At 36.8% G+C, this 19,268-nt stretch overlaps 1 protein-coding gene across 2 annotated transcripts in view; it reads left to right on the forward strand.

Annotated features, from left to right (window-relative positions):
- NSUN3 (NOP2/Sun RNA methyltransferase 3) overlaps nucleotides 1-19,268 on the forward strand; it is a 60,057-nt gene that overhangs the window by 16,162 nt on the left and 24,627 nt on the right. For both annotated transcript variants that reach the window (XM_040484250.1, XM_040484249.1), the window contains exons 4-5: nucleotides 10,698-10,852; nucleotides 11,572-11,693. In XM_040484250.1, coding sequence (XP_040340184.1) covers nucleotides 10,698-10,852; nucleotides 11,572-11,693 — 277 coding nt within the window. The remainder of the gene's footprint in view (nucleotides 1-10,697; nucleotides 10,853-11,571; nucleotides 11,694-19,268) is intronic.

Genomic DNA, 19,268 nt, shown 5'->3' on the forward strand with positions numbered 1-19,268 from the left:
CACTTGACTCTGTTTTGAGGTCTCCTGATGTTACCAGCATCCTCCATTAGACAGCTTCTTGAGAATAGCGCAAGTTCTCACTTGTGTGTGCAGCTGCTAGCACCACGCCCATTCCGTAACAGGTACTTAGTAAACCAGGATCTTGATGTGGGTGTATTCTCAAGTGTATTTTAATCTGTCGTCAACCATGTTTTAACAAATTTGTTGTTACCATTTTGTTCTTTTGTTCTTTTGTGAATTTGTAACATTGCTTTCAGATATCTGGGAGAACCTTATCATTAGCTTTCATAGCACTTGTAATACATGGACAATATTATTATTTCAATATTTGTGTTGAGAGGAAAATCTAATTCCTCAGACAATCATAATTAGGGCTTATGGCTCTAAGGAATAATGAACAGAAATGAAAATAGGCAGAATTGTTCTTTTTCTTTTCAAGTCGGTTGCACCAAAATAAATTAATAAATGAAACTATCAGCTTCAGTTTCTTTCCATGGACGAAGGCTACCATATATAGATGTAAAGCTTCAATGACTTTTGCAAGTATTTGTTAAATTCACTTCCTTTCCTGCTTAGATGAAAAATTACCAAGAGTTGGTTTATTTTTGACAATTTAAGCTTGAAGTTAATTCTGCTTCAATGTAGGAAGTCTTAGTATTATATATATATTATATATATAATATATATATTATATATACACACATTATATACATATACATATATATACACATATGTACATATATATAATATATAGTATTATATATATGTGTATATATATATATATACATGTACATATATATGAGACTTGGGTTGTGATGTCATATTTTACATATTTTAAAAAAGTTTAACCAATCTAAGATTTTTAAAATAAAATCTACATCTACACCAAACAGTAATACAACATAAAACTATATTTGAACTAAGAGGTATTTTAAAATGCTATATTGAGAATCTTGACAAAAGCTATAATTTAATGAAAAACTGACCTGATTTTCAGTTTTAGCAATTCATTCTTTATTATAATGTCATGTTTCAAATCAAGTTAGCTACATTTAGTGAGCACATACTATATGTGAAAGGCATTGGATGTGAAGGTGTGGAGATGTGAAGGATATAGAAGTAACTAAGACTTCGGTTCTTGCAGAATGACAAACTAGATCTCCTAACCAAGCCTCCCACTGAAAACAACTAAGAAATGTACGATATAATATTAAAGAAAAACACAATGATCTCTAAATACTCAGTGACCAAAATCTAAGAGATAATGGGAACCTAGGAGATCAACTAAGCATTGAAGCTAGCTTTTCACTTGAGAGCATTTGCTTAACCTGAAAAATTTGCATGTTGCTTTTCATTACTTCCTGAAAATGTAAGAATAGAAGACTGAGCCTCCCCAAGAGAGCATCTGCTAGGAGGTTAACTTACATAAAGCTGAGATTCCAAAATGGTATACCCTCCATGTAAGGTAAACTAGGAAGAAATTGTCCTCTCCAAGGGACTGAAAGGAAAACCATCTGTCTTCAACTTTGATGATGAGAGCAGAAGAACTCTCTGAATTTGTGTAAGCACAACTAAGCCAGTGTAGACCATTATAGTCAAGTTGTAGAACACTGAAAATAAAGAGAAAATCTTAATAGCAGTCAAGTGGACATTTTACCTTCAAAAGACAACAACCTGAGGATTGACCTTTGAGAGTAACAATGGAAACTAGCATCCAGAGGAATGCTATTTTCAATGTCCTAAGAAAAGATGACTGTAAATCCAGAAATACATTCACCAAAATATCTTTGAAGAGCAAAAGTGAAATGGACATGGTTTTTAGACAGAGAGACAGTATAAGTTTGTTACCGATGATTCTGAAGGATGTGCTTCAGGAAGAAGGAAAGCCATTGTAGATGGATGATAAAACATACAAGAAAAAATGAAGAACAAAGACGATGGGAAATATATGGGAAGAATCTGCCATTGACTGTAGAAGACAATGATAATAATTTGTGCAGTTAAAAAAGGTAAGCCCAAATAAAACCCAAATACACAGTAATAATAGCATCTAGTTTGAGAAGGAGAATTAAAAGATTCTTATATCTTTTAGGAAAAATGGTAAAAGTTGACTTAATGTAGATTTTTTTTTTCCATATGCATGTTAAAATCTTTAGGTTTACTAATAAAATAATGGAAATGGAATGTAAAACATTTAAACCAGAAAAAGGGAGAAGTGGAATGAAAAATAATTAGAGACGTGTTTTTCTCCTTTGAGTCTCTTAGTATCTGATGGGGACAAGGTGTGACTTTGGGGAGCTGCCTTGGCCCCATTTTATGCTCCACCACAGATATGTTTGGCTTCACCTTTACTGTCATTCCTCACGTCAGGGCTGGAGACACCTGAATTGTTTCCAGACTGGAGAAACCCTAGAAAAGATTCATGCTATTCCTGCGGGTATCTGCTGCTGATGTTACTACTGCCACAAACTGAGGAGCCTCCAGATAGCGGCCAGCTGACCAGCAGAAATCACCACACTTAGTGGTTGCTGTAACTGGCCTTGGGACTCTCTGGCTAGGGCCAGGTAGCACAGACCTGAAGTGTGTGGGAGTTAGCAGCTATTGAGAGGGACTTTAACCAATGAGAGGCAGGAGGCAGGAAGATGCCAGCAGATTGATTGTTCTTCCTCCCTATATTGTTAAACCCCATAGTTACTTCCAAGGCTCAGTATTTTCAGACTGTGGACATATCCTGAGAGACTGACCAGTGCTGTAGCCAGCTTGATTACAAACCCTTTTACATTTGTGCTCTCCTTTTGCATGATTTACTTCCTTTTTTCTCTCACTCTGACTTCCTTGGGATTGCATCCCCTCCGTAACAAACTTTTATCTTAGGTTGTTTTCTAGTGATTTCAAGCTTTTAGACAAGAGCTTTTAGCCTGTCCATAAGCTGCCTTAGCAAATCCTTTAATGCCTCCCAAAATAAACACGTAAACTAATTTTTTAAAATTTAAATCTATGTTAGTTAACATATAATAATTTCAAGAATAGAATTTAGTGATTCATCACTTACATATAGCATCTAGTGCTCATCCCAACAAGTGTTCTCCCTAATGCGCCTTACCCCTTTAGCCCTTTATATTATATTACATTAACATATAATAATTTCAAGAATAGAATTTAGTGATTCATCACTTACATATAACATCTAGTGCACATGCCAACAAGTGTTCTCCTTAATGTGCTTTACTCCTTTAGCCCTTTCCCCACCCAACACCCTTCCAGCAACCCTCAGTTTGTTCTCTGTATTTAAGAGCCTCTTATGGTCAGTTGCCTTCTAGTTTTGCTGATTGTTTCCTTCACTGTACAGAGGCTTTTTATCTTAATGAGGTCTCAATAGTTCATTTTTGCTTTTGTTTCCCTTGCCTCTGGAGACTTGTCTACTAAGAAGTTGCTGTGGCTGAGGTCAAAGAGGTTGTTGCCTGTTTTCTCCTCTAGGATTTTGATGGCTTCCTGTCATATGTTTAGGTCTTTCATCTGTTTTGAGTTTATTTTTGTGTATGATGTAAGAACGTGGTTCAGGTTCATTCCTCTGCATGTTGCTGTCCATTTTTCCCAGCACCACTTGCTGAAGAGATTGTGTTTTTCCATTCAATATTCTTTACTTCTTTGTCAAAGATTAGTTGGCCATACGTTTGTGGATCCATTTCTGGGTTCTCTGTTCTGTTCCATTGATCTATGTGTCTGTTCTTATGCCAGTACCATACTGTCTTGATTACAGCTTTGTAATACAGCTTGAAGTCCGGGATTGTGATGTTCCAGCTTTGGTTTTCTTTTTCAGGATTGCTTTGGCTATTCGGGGTCTTTTCTGATTCCATACAAATTTTAGGATTGTTTGTTCTAGTTCTGTGAAAAATGCTGGTATTATTTTGATAGGGATTGCATTGAATGTGTAGATTGTTTTGGGTAAAATTGACATTTTAACAATATCTGTTCTTCCAATCCATGAGCATGGAATGTTTTTTTCACTTCTTTGTGTCTTCAGTTTCTTTCATAAATTCTCTATAGCTTTCAGTGTATAGATTTTTCACCTCTTTCATTAGGTTTATTCCTAGGTATTTTATGTTTTTTGGTGCAATTGTAAATGGGATCGATTCCTTAATTTCTCTTTCTGCTGCTTCATTATTGGTGTATAGAAATAAAATCAATTTCTGTACATTGATTTTATATCCTGCAACTTTGTTCAATTCATGTATCAGTTCTAGCATTTTTGGTGGAGTCTTTTGGGTTTTCCACACAAAGTATCATGTCATCTGCAAAGAGTGAAAGTTTGACTTCCTCCTTGTGATTTGGATGCCTTTTATTTCTTTCTGTTGACTGATTGCCAAGCTGTGTTGAATAACAGTGGTGAGAGTGGACATCCTTGTCATGTTGGGAGGAAAGCTCTCAGTTTTTTCTCATTGAGGATATTAGTGGTGGGTCTTTCATATATGGCCTTTATGTCTTGAGGTATGATCCCTCTATCCCTACTTTGAGGGTTTTTATCAAGAAAGTATGCTGTATTTTGTCAGATGCTTTTTCAGAATCTATTGAGAGTATTATGTGGTTCTTATCCTTTCTTTTATTAATGTGATGTATCACATTGATTGATTTACAGATATTGAACCAGTCCTGAATCCCAGGAATAAATCCTACTGACCATAGTGAATAATTCTTTTAACGGATTGTTGGATCCAGTTTGCTAGTATCTTGTTGAGAATTTTTGCATCCATGTTTTTCAGGAAATTGTCCTGTAATTCTCCTTTTTAGTGGGATCTCTGTCTGGTTTTGGAATCAAGGTAATGCTGGCTTCATAGAATGAGTTTGGAAGTTTTCCTTCCATTTCTATTTTTGAGAACAACTTCAAAAGAATAGGTATTAACTTTAATACCTATTAAATGAGTGGTAGAATTCCCATGGGAAGCCACCTGGCCCTGGACTCTTGTTTGTTGGGAGATTTTTGATTACTGATTCAATTTCTTTACTGGTTATGAGTCTGTTCAAATTTTCTATTCCTGTTTCAGTTTTGGTAGTTTATATATTTCTAGGAATTTGTCTATTTTTTCCAGATTGTCCAATTTGTTGGCATATAATTGCTCATAATATTCTCTTATCATTGTTGGTATTTCTGTTGTGTTGGTTGTGATCTCTCTTCTTTCATTTGAAACACATAAACTAAATTAAAAAAGAGTATACTACCCATGCAAATGCAAATAAGGTGACTTTCTTTTCAAAAAAAATTTTTTTAATGTTTATTATTTTTTTAAGACAGGAAGAGAGAGCAGTGAGAGGGGGAAGGGCAGAGAGAGAGGGAGACACAGAATCCAAAGCAGGCTCCAGGCTCTGAGCTGTCAGCACATAGCCTGACGCGGGTCTCGAACTCACAAATCGTGAGATCATGACCTGAGCCAAAGTCAGATGCCTAACTGACCGAGCCACCCAGGCACCCCTTTAAGGTAATTTTCTACTCTTTTCTGCTCCTGACAAAATTGATGCCATCTCCTGAGCACTTTCCGTATAGGCACACTGGTAGTAGGAAAGGTAAGCAAAACACACACAAACCTCTATCCTAAGACAAATTATGGTAAATACTGTAAGAGAGGTTTGAAGTATGCTTGAGAAGTTGACAAGTCAGTCAAATTTGGTGGAGCACAGAGTATGTTGATAAAATAGCAGGAGGTTGCAAAATTGAAAGGTTGTCGTGAGAGCTTATTATCACAGACCTTGAAATAAATCACTAGTTTGAACTTTAATGGATGATAGGAAATCATTAAAAGTTTTTAATCCTGGAGTGGCAATAAAAAAACAACAACATATGTGTAGATATATATAGATTTGTAAATGCATATATATTTATACAGATATATATTTGAGCAAAGGGTTTACAAAAATATTTCCCCTCTACATTAGAATTTCACCTTCATTTAGTACTCCAGCTTTGTTTCCCTGGTAACCAGACATATTGTCACTATGTTTCCAGGTAGCATTGCTCATGATAAAAAAGACCCTGAAGGGTAAAATCCATGTGCACTTGGAGAAAGAATAAATAAGCCCCAGAGATCTCATGGGGATGCCCTGACTGGGCCTTCCTGAGTACACTGATTCTTGTAACTTGGCATGTCCCTCATGGGGATCCTGGAAGCTGTGCCTATAGAGTTGTTAGAGGAGATCTTGTCTCCTATGGGATATGAAGCTTTTAAGCCAGGACAGCTCCTACACCTGCCCAGTGTGATTCTTATCATCTTGCACCTGAATTACCAACTGTGAGGATTGCCCAAGGTCTTCCATGAAAGAGAAGTGTCTCACCCTCCCCTCTTGGCAAGCTGTGATTCCTGTGGGATGAGGCCAGACATGGCCTGCATGAATGTTGAGCTGAGTCAGACCTGAAAATCTAGTCTGAATAGACTGCCTTGAATAAGACCAAAAAACCTAGAAATTATAAAAGTGGTATGATTGACTATTAAAAAATTGTGAAACTTATTTTAGAATTAAGATACTACAAATAAATTAAGAATGCAATTTAGGAAAGATTTTCAGATCACATGGCAGATAGAGAGTTAGTATCTATACTATGAAAATATCTCTTACCTAGTAGAAAAAAATTCAAATAGTGGAACAGGAAAAAAAAAAAAAAGGACAAAGAATAAGAATAATCATTGACAGAAAAACAAAACCAAATGGCAAATGGAAAATGAAAAGATAATTGTGTTATAGATCAAGGATTATACTACATCATCCCATCTCGTGTTATACTACAACACCACTTTGATAATAACACTTCTTGTGGGAGTTTGCTGGAAGGACCGGGTAATATTTACTAAAACTAAAAAATTCCCCTGCCCTAACCTATCCATTTCTCTGAAACTGTGTCATAATAATAAAATCATATTATAATAGGATAACTGTATAAAGATGTTTACTGTGCTTTATTAGTGACAGTGATGTGAATGCCCAATGGTTGGTAATGGATGAATAAAGGATGGCGTCTCCATCTCATGTACTATTTAGCAGCCTTTAACAATTACTTATATTTCTACCTGTTGACTTGGTAGTGTTTCTTTTAAAGTGTTGGCATAGTATATGTGGAAAACGAGGCTTATATTCGGTTGATAATTTAAGTTCCTTTTGATGGGCAGCTGGTGGAGAGGGTAGATGAAAAATGAGATGCAACAACTCGAGGATAATATATAATTCCACTTATGTAAGTTTTATATGAGTATACACATAAAGCAATGTGGCGTGATTATCAAAATGTTAAATGGTTACCTGAAGACAATTGGTTTGAGGTAATTTTTGATGTTTTTTGTACTTTTGTGCATTTAAAAATATGCCTGTAGGGGTGCCTAAGTGGCTCAGTCAGTTTAGCCTCTGACTCTTGATTTCAGCTCAGGTCATGATCTCATGGTTTGGTTCATGAGTTTGAGCCCCACATCAGGCTCTGTGCTGATGGTCTGGAGCCTGCTTAGGATTCTCCCCCTCTCTCTCTGCCCCTCCCCTGCACTTACACATTCTCTTGCTCGTTGTAAATAAATAAATAAACCTTAGAACATATGCTTGTATTTATAGATTATATATTTATATATATCATATAACTTCTATGATATATATAAATATATACAAACATGTAAAATAGCTGTTGGTGAAGATGTGGAGAAAGGGGAAACCTTTTGTACTGTTGATGGGAATTCAAACTGGCACAGCCACTTGAAAACAGCATGGAGGTTTCTCAAAAGATTAAAAATAGAACTACCCTACTACCCAGCAATTGCACTACTTGGTATTTATCCAGAGGATACAGGAGTGCTGATTTGAAGGTCCACATGCACCCCAATGTTTATAGCAGTGCTATCAACAATAGCCAAATTACAGAAAGAGCCCAAGTGTCCCATCGACTGATAAATGGATAAAGAAGATGTATATATACACAATGGAATAGTACTCAGTGATTGAAAAAAATGAGATACTACCATTTTCAATAACATGCGTGGAACTAGAGTGTGTTATGCTAAGCAAAATAAGTCAGAGAAAGACAAATGTATGATTTCGCTCGTGGGGAACTTAACAGACACAGCAGAAGAAAATAATGCTCCTGAAACTAATACTACACTCTATGTTAACTAACTTGAATTTAAATAAATAAAATTTTTAAATGATTAAATTAATTTTAAGAAAATGTGTACTTAGGGGTGCCTGGGGGTGCTCAGTTGGTTAAGCCTCCAACTTAGCTTAGGTCATGGTTTCATGGTTCATGAATTCAAGCCCCATGTTGGACTCTGTGCTGACAGCTCAGAGTCTGAGGCCTTCAGGTTCTGTCTCTCTCTCTCTCTCTCTCTCTCTCTCTCTCTCTGTGCCTCTCTCTCTGCCTGCCTCTGCCCCACTTGTGTGCATGTGCTTTCTCTCTCAAAAATAAATAAACATTAAAAAGATATGTACATATATATTTAAATAAAGGAAAGACAAATCACAATTTCACTAGGGAATAAACCATTTATAGGTGCCTTCTATAGTGAGAAACAGTATATAGCATGATGCTTAAGAGGTGCTTAATGATAGGTAGGGCTCTGGAACTGTCTGGATTTCTGGTTCTGAACTTAGGCATATTACTTAACCTCTCATGGTCTAAGTTTCCTCATTAGTAAAATATAAATAACAATAAAAGTACCAGGGGGAGCCTGGATGGCTCAGTCCTTGGGCATCAGACTTTGGCCCAGGTCATGATCTCATGGTTCATGAGTTCAAGTCCCATGTCAGGCTTTGTGCTGACAGCTTAGAGCCTGGAGCCTGCTTCGGATTCTGTGTCTCTATCTCTGTCCCTCCCCTGCTCATGCTTTCTTTCTCTCTCTCTCTCTCCTCCTCAAAAATAAAATAAAAATTTTTTTTTAGTTTTAAAAAAAGTACCTACCTCAGGTTTGTGAGGATTAAATGTGACCCTACATGTGAAGTTTTTGTTTTTGATTTTTTTTTTAATGTTTATTTATTTAGGGGGAAAGAGCATGTGAGCCGGGGCGGAGCAGAGAGAGAGAGAGAGAGAGAGAGAGAGAGAGAATCCCAAGCAGGCTCCATGCTGTCAGCGTGAAGCCAGATGTGGGGTTTGATCCCACAAACCTTGAGATGACCTGAGTTGTAATCAAGAGTTGGATGCTTGATTAACTGAGACACCCAGGCCCACCCCCTGACATGTAAAGTTTTTAGAGCAAGGCCTAGCGCTTGATAAGGACTCAAGAATTGTTAATAATCATAAACATTTGTTACTACTACTTTTGCAGTCCTATGCTAGAAATATTACTAAAGTATCACGTTTTAAACTGAACAGGTTTTTAAGGCAGCCAGTGTAGAGGAGATAAAATTTTGCTGAGACTGACATAAAACAGGTTAGTAGAAGTAAAGCATATAAATTTTGTTTAATAGAATTTTACATGTATATGGGAGTTGCCACAAGAAAACAAAGATCCAAAAAAGTGGCCAAGTCTAAGTGCTTATATTACTAGGTTGAACATAAAGTGCCAGTTGTGGAAAAGTAACCTATGTGGGGGAGAAGACAGGAAGAATTTTTAACAAGGTCTATTTGTGCAGATTTCTCTGGGCCCTGACTCCTCATCTCTTGATGATCAGAATATTTCTTTCCTTCTGGTATAGGGAGAGTGTCTGTCATGTGAGAGTTCATCTCATCTCCGGCTTTCAGGAAGAAAAAGGAAGGCAGAAATGCCCTTTGTGCATCTGCTGTTATTCAGGTTCCTTTAACTCAAAATAATCAACAGGGCAAAGTGGCATGTTTTAGAGATGCATGTTCTGAATCCCTTCACTAAGTATAATATCCATTTGACACAAAAGGAAACTGAGACTCTTAAAGAAAGCTAAGAAACTTCCCCAGAGTCTTATAGCTCATAACTTGAGCCCATGGTTTCCCATAGAGCCAACAGCACTTTATGTGTCTTTTCCCATATACCATATACTTTCTTTTACTTAATATATTCTTTCCTGGAAGGAGAAAGAAGAAAGAAAAGGGGAAGGGACAGGAGGGGAGGAGAGGTGGAAAGGGAAGGGAAGGGAAGGGAAGAGAAGGAGGAAAGGAAAAGAAGGAAAGGAAAGGGGAGAAGGAAGGAAGGAAAAGAAAGGAAAACTGGGGTGCCTGGGTGGCTCGGTTGGTTAAGCGTCCAACTTTGGCTCAGGTCATCATCTCAGGGTTGATGGATTCGAGCCCCATCTTGGGCTTGGTGCTGATGGCTCGGAGCCTGGAACCTGCTTCAGATTCTGTGTCTCCCTTTCTCTGCTCCTCCCCCACTCACTCCTCTGTCTGTCTGTCTGTCTCTGTCTCAAAAGTAAACAAAAAAAAAAAAAAAGGAAAAGAAAGATCATACACCAAATATATCATTTGCTCTTTAGAGCTTTAGGGGAGAACTGTGTTTGAGGTATTGGTTGCATAGCATATCTTTAGGAATCCATAATTAAATTTGAATGAGTGTGTGGTCAGAGCTGATGGGCTGTGTAAGGCATGACTATTATAAATTTGTGTGTGTGTGTGTGTATTGCTATTTTTTAAACATAATCATAATATTTATCTCTGCGCCCTATTTCTGCATGATTATGATGAATTTCTTTCTGAAATTTATTTGGTCAAAAGTGGAAATTTAACAGTTCCATTGCATTCAGTTTAAAACTTTTTAATCCTTTATATTTAGGTTATCTTCACTGTAATGAACATGATAGTCTGAGATTGAGGTGGCTGAGACAGACGTTAGAATCATTCATCCCGCAGCCTTTGGTAAATGTAATTAAAGTGTCTGAATTGGATGGCAGAGAAATGGGAGATGCCCAGCCTGAAATGTTTGACAAGGTACTGTTATTACATTGTGACAAACTGATGGACTCCCAATGATACCGCTGTTATGCTGCTTTGTTGTTGTTGTTTTCCATCTGCTTCCAGACATAGCCTGATACAGTTTCTCAGTACTCTGGGAAATTTTGATAAAGTGAACAAGGAAGCAGTTTTTATTTGATGGCCAGCATGGTTCAAAGGAAGCGGTAACATTGGGATTGGAGATTATTGAATGTTTTTCATTTCCAAGTGCCTCAAAGATACTCAGAAAAAGATCAGATGTTATTTGGGTCAGTGTACAAACATGTGCACTGTATTGCTTTAATTTGGTAATATTTCATATCAGCGTATGACAGTTGAAGAAAAAGAGAACATTTCAATAAACCAAAATTGAAATATTAGTTCTTAAGAATACATGCTGAGAATTCAGAAATATAGTTATGTCTGTTTAAAATGAGTAACTTCTGTAAAAAAATTTTGCTGTAGTTGTCAAGAGTATGAAATGTGATTATACGTTAGTAGACTTTTAGTTCTCCTGTTACCTCCCCCACCCCCCCCCCGGAAAAACAAACACTGGAAGTGTAAAGTATTACTGAAGAAAGGTCATGAAGAATTTAGCATGATATATTTTTGGCTTTAAAAGAAATGAATTTATTTATTAGCTCTTTTTTTTGTCACATTTTACATAGCTTCTCCATGTACTACGTATTTGCATCATATATCCTTTTTTTCTCTAGGTGTTAGTTGATGCTCCGTGTTCAAATGATCGAAATTGGTTGTTCTCTTCTGATTCTCAGAAGGCAGCCTGGAGGATAAGCCAAAGGAGCAATTTGCCTGTTCTGCAGATAGAACTCTTGAGGTGAGGGCTATTAATACAAAAGTTTATTCCGGCTTCTAATGTGATTTAAATAGGCATGACAAATCATGACACAGAGAAGTCCCCAAATGGAGGGTTTCCTGTGTAGGTGTTGGTAATTATTCCTCCAAAGGCTGTATCCAGAAAATTCTTAACCTTTTTCCTTTCAGCTCTCCTGCTCTAAGGACTCACTACTCCTATCCACTCAATGAAATTTGGTATTGCTGTGTATTGTCATTTAAAATTGTTTGCATATCTGGACTGTCTCAGATCTAGGGTTCGGCACCCTATTCTTCAGGACCTGAAAAGCACCCCCATAATAGTAGCTTTGGACCAGGTTGTATTTTGTTGGTAATGGACACATTGTTCTGGATGAGTCAGCCTCCTAGGAAGTTGTAGTTTATTGTTAGCACTTATCTACCCTTTAAGAGTTTTCTAGAAGCATGTGACCACCAAGAGATACTTGGCTTTCCTCTAAAAAGAGACACTGTGGGACATACTGTGCTGGTTTTAAAAGAGATTTCTACTTATACTCCACTCTCAAGCAATTCCTGTTGTTTAATGCTGAACAAAAATTCTCTGGAATATTTAAAATATGGTTAAATGATGCATTATCACCTATTATCTCTTACATGTGGAATAAGACTGATTAACATTTTATGCACTGCTGACAATGTGGTTTGCTTCCAACTTCTGATTGATACACAACAATGAATACATGCCATTATCTAAGTATTACAGTCAACTAATATGTAGTCTTGTTCTTGTACCGCATTAAGTATCAGCTCATTATGGCTATTCTGGTTAGTACCCATTAGAGGGTTCTTGTAGATGTTACTCACCTGGCATTTAAACTGTTCATATGATTCCAGTGTCAGCCTTTCATCTACTAAACCCTAAGATATTTTGAGAATTTTATATCACTTTTCCCCTTCTACCTCTTGGGTTATTAGCTTTGGCATGTTGATCTGGCTTCTTGGTTAATTATTCCAGCTACTCTGGGCCTTGCTATTATTATAATTTATGCCTTGTAATAGACAATAAGTGTTATGATGGCTTGTTACCATTGTGACCTCTAATTTTTTTTAAGGTGTGATTAAGCAACCAGGCTTCCTGAGAATATCATTGTTCTTTCTCTCATGAAAAAGCCTCCCTATACTTCTTTTTCTTCCTGTTCATTATTAAGCTTTTTGTGTTTTATATTCTGTCGATTGCTTTTCCTCCCATTTTGTCTCAATTCATGGTAATCTATTTTCTGTTCCCTTTATTCTTCCAAATCTATGCTTGTTAAAAATACTAAAGATCCATTAAATGGATAAATAGATATTTTTCAATTTTAATTTTACTTGATCTCTTGATAGCATTTAAAAAATATATTTTATTATACAACTATTAAATGCAAACATTTTCATTGTAAACAAACTCAGATAATGAAAATAAAGCAAAAAGCCCCCTTGAACATAGACCCAGCCAAATACCAGCTTTCTTCACTGAGTTAACTGTTGGACTTAAGTTTGGGGCACACTCTTCCAAACTTGTTCTGTAGCTCATTTTACAATTACATTTTCATAGAGAAATACATTAAAAAATAACTGCTATTGTTGTGTATATATTGATCTGAAACTTGCTTTTTTGTACTTAATTTTTCTTAGTTTTTTTTTTTCCTTGTAGATTTACTTTGTTCAACTCTTGTGAAATATTAAATAGCGTCAGTCTATCCTATGCTATTTAATCTTCTAATTTTGGATGTCTACATTATTCCTTTTTTTTTCTTTTTACTTTTTAAAAATGTTTATTTTTGAGAGTGAGAGAGAGAGAGAGAGAGACAGAGGGTGAGCAGGGGAGGGGCAGAGAGAGAGAGAGACACACAGAATCTGAAGCAGGCTCCAGGCTCCAAGCTGTCAGCACAGTCTAATGCGAGATCATTATGTTATATATAACATCATATAGCGTTACAGTCATCATCATGAAGGTCCTGCATTTATATACACCTCACATAGGCACCTTCTTATGCCTTAACAACGAAGGCTCTTCCTTAGTGGCCCCTCCCCTCCCCCATTGTCTTAGTCTCCAAAAGGAGTGGCTTTAGTGCTACATCATTTTAGTAGCATATTGAACAGGTGCAAAACTGACCTCTCAATCACTACAGGTGTAGATTTTCATGTAATCACATGGGGAGCACCATTATACCAGCTGTCTCGTGTTCTTTTCCTTGACCAGCTACTCTGCACTTCCTGTCCCTGATGCTTGGTCTGTGTGAGAGTTTTCAGAGCCACTTAGACTAGTTGAAACTTTGGGTCCCTTTGCTGTATGATTATGATGATACCGGGGAAAGCGTGGGATACCCAAGCTCTAGGCACAGAAAACAGTTCTAGTTCCCTGACATCTACAAGTCTGGGAGTTAAAAAGATAAAGGAAAAAATGATAACTCTAGCCACAATTTCTCTTGTATCACCTGCCCCGACTCCAGAAAATGAAATATGTGTGTGGGTGTGTACACACATATATAGTAATTTTCTCATAGCTCTATCACCATACCACATATAAAGAAGTTTCCTACTTTCTTCGAAATCTTTTTCACCTAATTATTGCCTTACCTCCCTTTAACAAAAGGTAATCCTTTTATTCCACAATAAGAAATAAAAGGTTTCAAATGCAAACATATGCAAGAGAGTAAATATATTGATGTGTGAATTTTAGTCAAAAGTATAAAGGATTGATAGTAGATCCTTATTACATTTGCAAAGAGCAATTAGAAGGCAAGCAAGCAAATATTGCCTGGCCTGATATTGTGGACAGAAGATGGCACTCAGGAGGGAGAAAACAAGAGGATAATTGAGAGGCAAATAAGGAAAACTTTTTGTACTGTTTTGTTGAAGACTAGACTTGTATTTGCATTTGTCAGCTGACAGGTTATGGTACACAAAGATACTTTATGCTCTCTATGGCTGTATATTCATTTACGTTATCAGAAATCATTCATATTTATATTAAATAGGCCATCTACACACTGTTTACAGTTGTAGCTTTTGAAAACACAATACTCTGTAGCCAAATACTAATCTTACATGTTTTTATGAATGTGATACCTAAATTAAAATTGGTACTTTTTTAAAGTTTATTTATTTATTTCAAAAGAGACAGAGAGAGTGAGCAGGGGAGGGGCAGAGAAAGAGGGAGAGATCCCAAGCCGGCTCTGCACTGTCAGTGTGGAGCGGGAAGCGGGGCTTGAACTCACGAACCACCACGAGATCATGATCTGAGCTGAAACCAAGAGTCGGATGCTTAACCGACTGAGCAACGCAGGTGCCCCTAAAATTGATACTTTTTTTAATAGAAGTTTCTTGATTTACACTTTTTTTAAAGACTAATATTAGTAGATATGTAAGTCTTTTTTAAAAAATTCTTTTAAAGATTAATGTATGCATATAATCATGAAAACAGTGATCAAACCTGATTTTTCTTTTTAGCATGAAAAGCTTATTAGAGGGCACAATGATGACAGGAGATAGATACCAAAGCATATGGCTTCATTGTACACTTATTGAGGACCCTTTGATTTATCCATACAGAAATGGAAAAATTAGACTCTTCTATTTAATTTACAATACAGGAAGATAAAACTGTATACAACTCTCTTATACATCTGTCCCCAAACCATTTTCAGAAGATGAGAATGTAGGACAATGATATAAGGAATAATTGAACATAAGACGTTTTTATTAATTGAATACCGTTTGAAAGTATATCTTTATTATCATTTCTCAAAACAATTTCTGAGAGCAGTCGTTTCTGTTACAAACTATGTACATACATAATCAGGTTCTCTTGCCTCATTTTTATTTAAATGTATTAGGATAAACAGAGTGAGAAAATATGCTGAAAATGATACACATGTTGTCTCTAGAAAGTACCATGGTGTTTGTGCAAGAGAAGTTTACATGATTTTTAGGTGGGAAAGCACGAACTGAAGAGTATGATTTATAACAAAAATATTGGTATGTTATTGCAGTAATGTATCATGTCATCTATTTACCCAGAGGAAATCAATCACATTTAAAATACTGACCCCCTCTGGTTCTCTTTTCTTACTACTTGACAAGTAAAATCCAATTTGTGAACTCATTGAAAAAGGAAGCTTAGATTATTCAGTAACATTTTGAAAATTTGTATAAATCATCCAGATAACTATCCTTAAAAGTGGTACTCTGACAGCAAGAATTGTGTTTTAAAAGGAACATTAAAAAAATAAAAATCACCAACAATTCCTCTGTCATGCTCTTGAGCTGAGATAAGGGATACCTGGTGACTGTGAAGCCTGAGTCTTCATCATTCATCAACGCAGTGACTAAAACGTTGATATATTCATGTTGGAAAAATAATCTTTGGACATACAGGTCTATTAGAATGGAAGATTTCCACCAGTGTTTCAGCTATGTATATATTTTCTTTTTAAAGGTCAACTAATTCAGTTAGCTTTGCATACTATCATGATATGCTTAGTAGTATGTTTGGAATACAGAAAACACAAGCAAACCCTTAATACCCCTACGGCTACTATTGCTACTGCTAATACTTCTCTTACTCCCCTACCTCCTCCTTTTTCTTCTTTTTCTCAAGTTAGATGGCAGGAGTCAGAGATTCTCAGATTAAAAATCTGTTATTTGTTTGAGGCACCTGGGTGGCTCAGTCAGTTGAACGTCCGACTTTGGCTCAGGTCATGATCTCACGGTTCATGGGTTTGAGCGCCCTGCATCGGGCTCTGCGCTGATAGCTCAGAGCCTGGAGTCTGCTTTGGATTCTGTGTCTCTCTCTCTCTCTCTGCCCCTCCCCTGCTCACACTCTGTCTCTTCCTTTTTCAATAATAAACATTAAAAAAAATTTTTTTAATCTGTAATTTGCACAAAGTACACACTTCTTTTTATTAAGATTGTACAGACCAAAATATTCCACATTAAATACAATTGTAAAAGGTTGAAGAGACATCCAAAGTTTGTAGCTATTGTATTTTCAACACTAAAAATGTCTCAAGTATAGATTGACAATATGAAATACAATCTTGAGTGTTATGCTAAGTGAAATAAGTCATACAGAGAAAGACAGATACCATATGTTTTCACTCTTATGTGGATCCTGAGAAACTTAACAGAAGACCATGGGGGAGGGGAAGGGAAAAAACAAGTTAGAAAGGGAGGGAGCCAAATCATAAGAGACTCTTAAAAACTGAGAATGAACTGAGGCTTGATGGGGGGGGTGGGGTGGGAGGGAGGAGAAAGTGGGTGATGGGCATTGAGGAGGACACCTGTTGGGATGAGCACTTGGTGTTGTATGGAACATGATAAATTTCATATTAAAAAAAAAAGAAATACAGTCTTGAAAATAAGATTTTATCAGCATTTATTAATTTATCCAACATTTATTAAGTACTTTATATCAGAACTTTGCTAGGCATTGCAGATACTAAAATATATATGAAATGCTCCTTGTTCTCAAGGTCCTCAGGGCAATTGTTTTAAAATGCGGCAATAATGTGGTAGTAGAATAGAGTACAGAGGGAACAAAAGGAGGGACACCCAACTTTGGTCATGTTAAGGATGGAGTATGGGTGTAACAAAGCAAATTTTACAAAATAAGCAACAGATAAATATTTAAACTGAAGAGGTTTATTCTGATAACCTTTCCTAACATGGAAGTAGTATAGCCTCATAAAACATTTGAAATATACAAAGAAATATAAAGCAGAAAATAAGCCACCCATTGAAACTTACACCGACTTAACTTCTTTGACTGAATATAGTATTTATAATAGAAATCAGAATAGAATTCAGTATCTTTGTCTCTTTAATTTATTATGATCATGTTAATTATTATTTTTAAAAATTTGAGAGAGTGAGCATGTGCCTGTGCACAGGAGGGGCAGAGAGAGAGACAGAGAATCCCAAGCAGGCTCCATGCCATAAGCACAGAACCTGATGCCAGGCTGGATCTCATGAACTGTGCGATCATAACCTGAGCCAAAACCAGGAGTCAGATGCTCAACTGACTGAGCCACCCGAGTGCCCCATGAACATGTTAATTAGTAAATAGTCTTTGAAAATATACTTTTGAGATGACTGCATATTAAATCCCTCATTCATTCATTCATTCATTCAGGTAGTTAGGAGTATCAAAGACTTTCTTATGATAGGATATCATAAATGCAAGAAATAGGTATAGGTACAAAACATCCTAGTGGAGGGGCGCCTGGGTGGTTCAGTTGGTAAAGCGTCCAGCTCAGGTCATGATCCTGTAGTTCGTGGGTTTCAGCCCCATGTAGGGCTCTGTGCTGACAGCACAGAGCCTGCAGCCCACTTTGAGTTCTGTCTCTCTCTCTCTGTCTCTCAAAAACAAAGAAACGTTAAAAAAGAAATCCTAGTGGAGATTAAAACATCAGCCTTTTCAGTGATCCAGGAAGAGCTTGCTAACTCTCTGGGAAAGGAGTTAGCAGCTGGGCTGTGATCCATTTCTCTTGATTTCTATGGAGGCACTCCCATGGAAAGAAAGAAGGCAGGTGACCCAGTTAAACATGTTGATAACTGACCTCCTTGGTGAATAGACTAATGAATTTTGCTGTCAGGAGAACTCCTACTTATGTCATTTTTTGAGCAGAATATCCCTGATTAGGATTGTGGTAAACACAGCCTAGAATCTGTAGATTTGTGAGGCACAGCTTTCTAGAGAACGTCATACAAGCTTTTCAACTCCTTAAGATATATTAGAAATATGACATCTCCCTATTGTGTGAACTTACCTGTGAACTTTGCTTAGAGAACTCATCTCTTATCTGAGATAGAAAACATTCTGAGCTAGAAGCTCTGTTTGAGCTATTCTGAGCTATAAGCAAGACTGAGGTAGCCACTTTGGATGTCCCTGCTTCTTTTGTGCACTTTGATTACTTGTGTACTTGAAATTATTCATAAATCTTGATAGTAGGTAGGTTCATGAGAATCTGATTTGACAATCCAGTCCTTTGTATTAGCTTACCCTAAACCCCAACCCGGTGCCTCTGATGAAACCTCTTATTCCAGTCCCACATCTAACTCTTAGAATTCATTCAACTAATCAGCAAACAGTTAAAAAGTAAAACCCCTTCCCCTTTATATCCTGTGCATTGAAACATGATTAAAAAGATGAAAGGGTAGGACTTGTGCCAGAGGTTAGTCAGGTCCAAGAGAACAAGAAAGTTTGTGATGTTCCATGAATAGTGATTTTTCCATTTTGGCTCCATCACTAGTAAAAATAATAACAGTGGATACCATTCATTGACTACATTAGCTACTTCTCCTCCTTGTTTGCAGAGGCTCAAGTAAGTAGGTGGAGAGTCTTGCATTGTTTACTCCAACAAAATGCCTACCCCTGCCTTGTAGGTGGAGGAGGAAGAATCTCCTCTTTCTTCATAGAAACATGTGGCAAGGATGGTGACAGTTCTCCCCTAACCATATATTCTTTCTAGAAGTGTTTATTGAGTTCCTTTTATGTTCTGGGCACCAGTGGTAACACAGGGCAGATTCAAATTTTATTTGAATTGGCTGCTATTAT

Source organism: Herpailurus yagouaroundi, unplaced genomic scaffold (genome assembly GCF_014898765.1).
Source record: "Herpailurus yagouaroundi ecotype Mexico unplaced genomic scaffold, PumYag 162, whole genome shotgun sequence".
Lineage (NCBI taxonomy): Eukaryota > Metazoa > Chordata > Mammalia > Carnivora > Felidae > Herpailurus > Herpailurus yagouaroundi.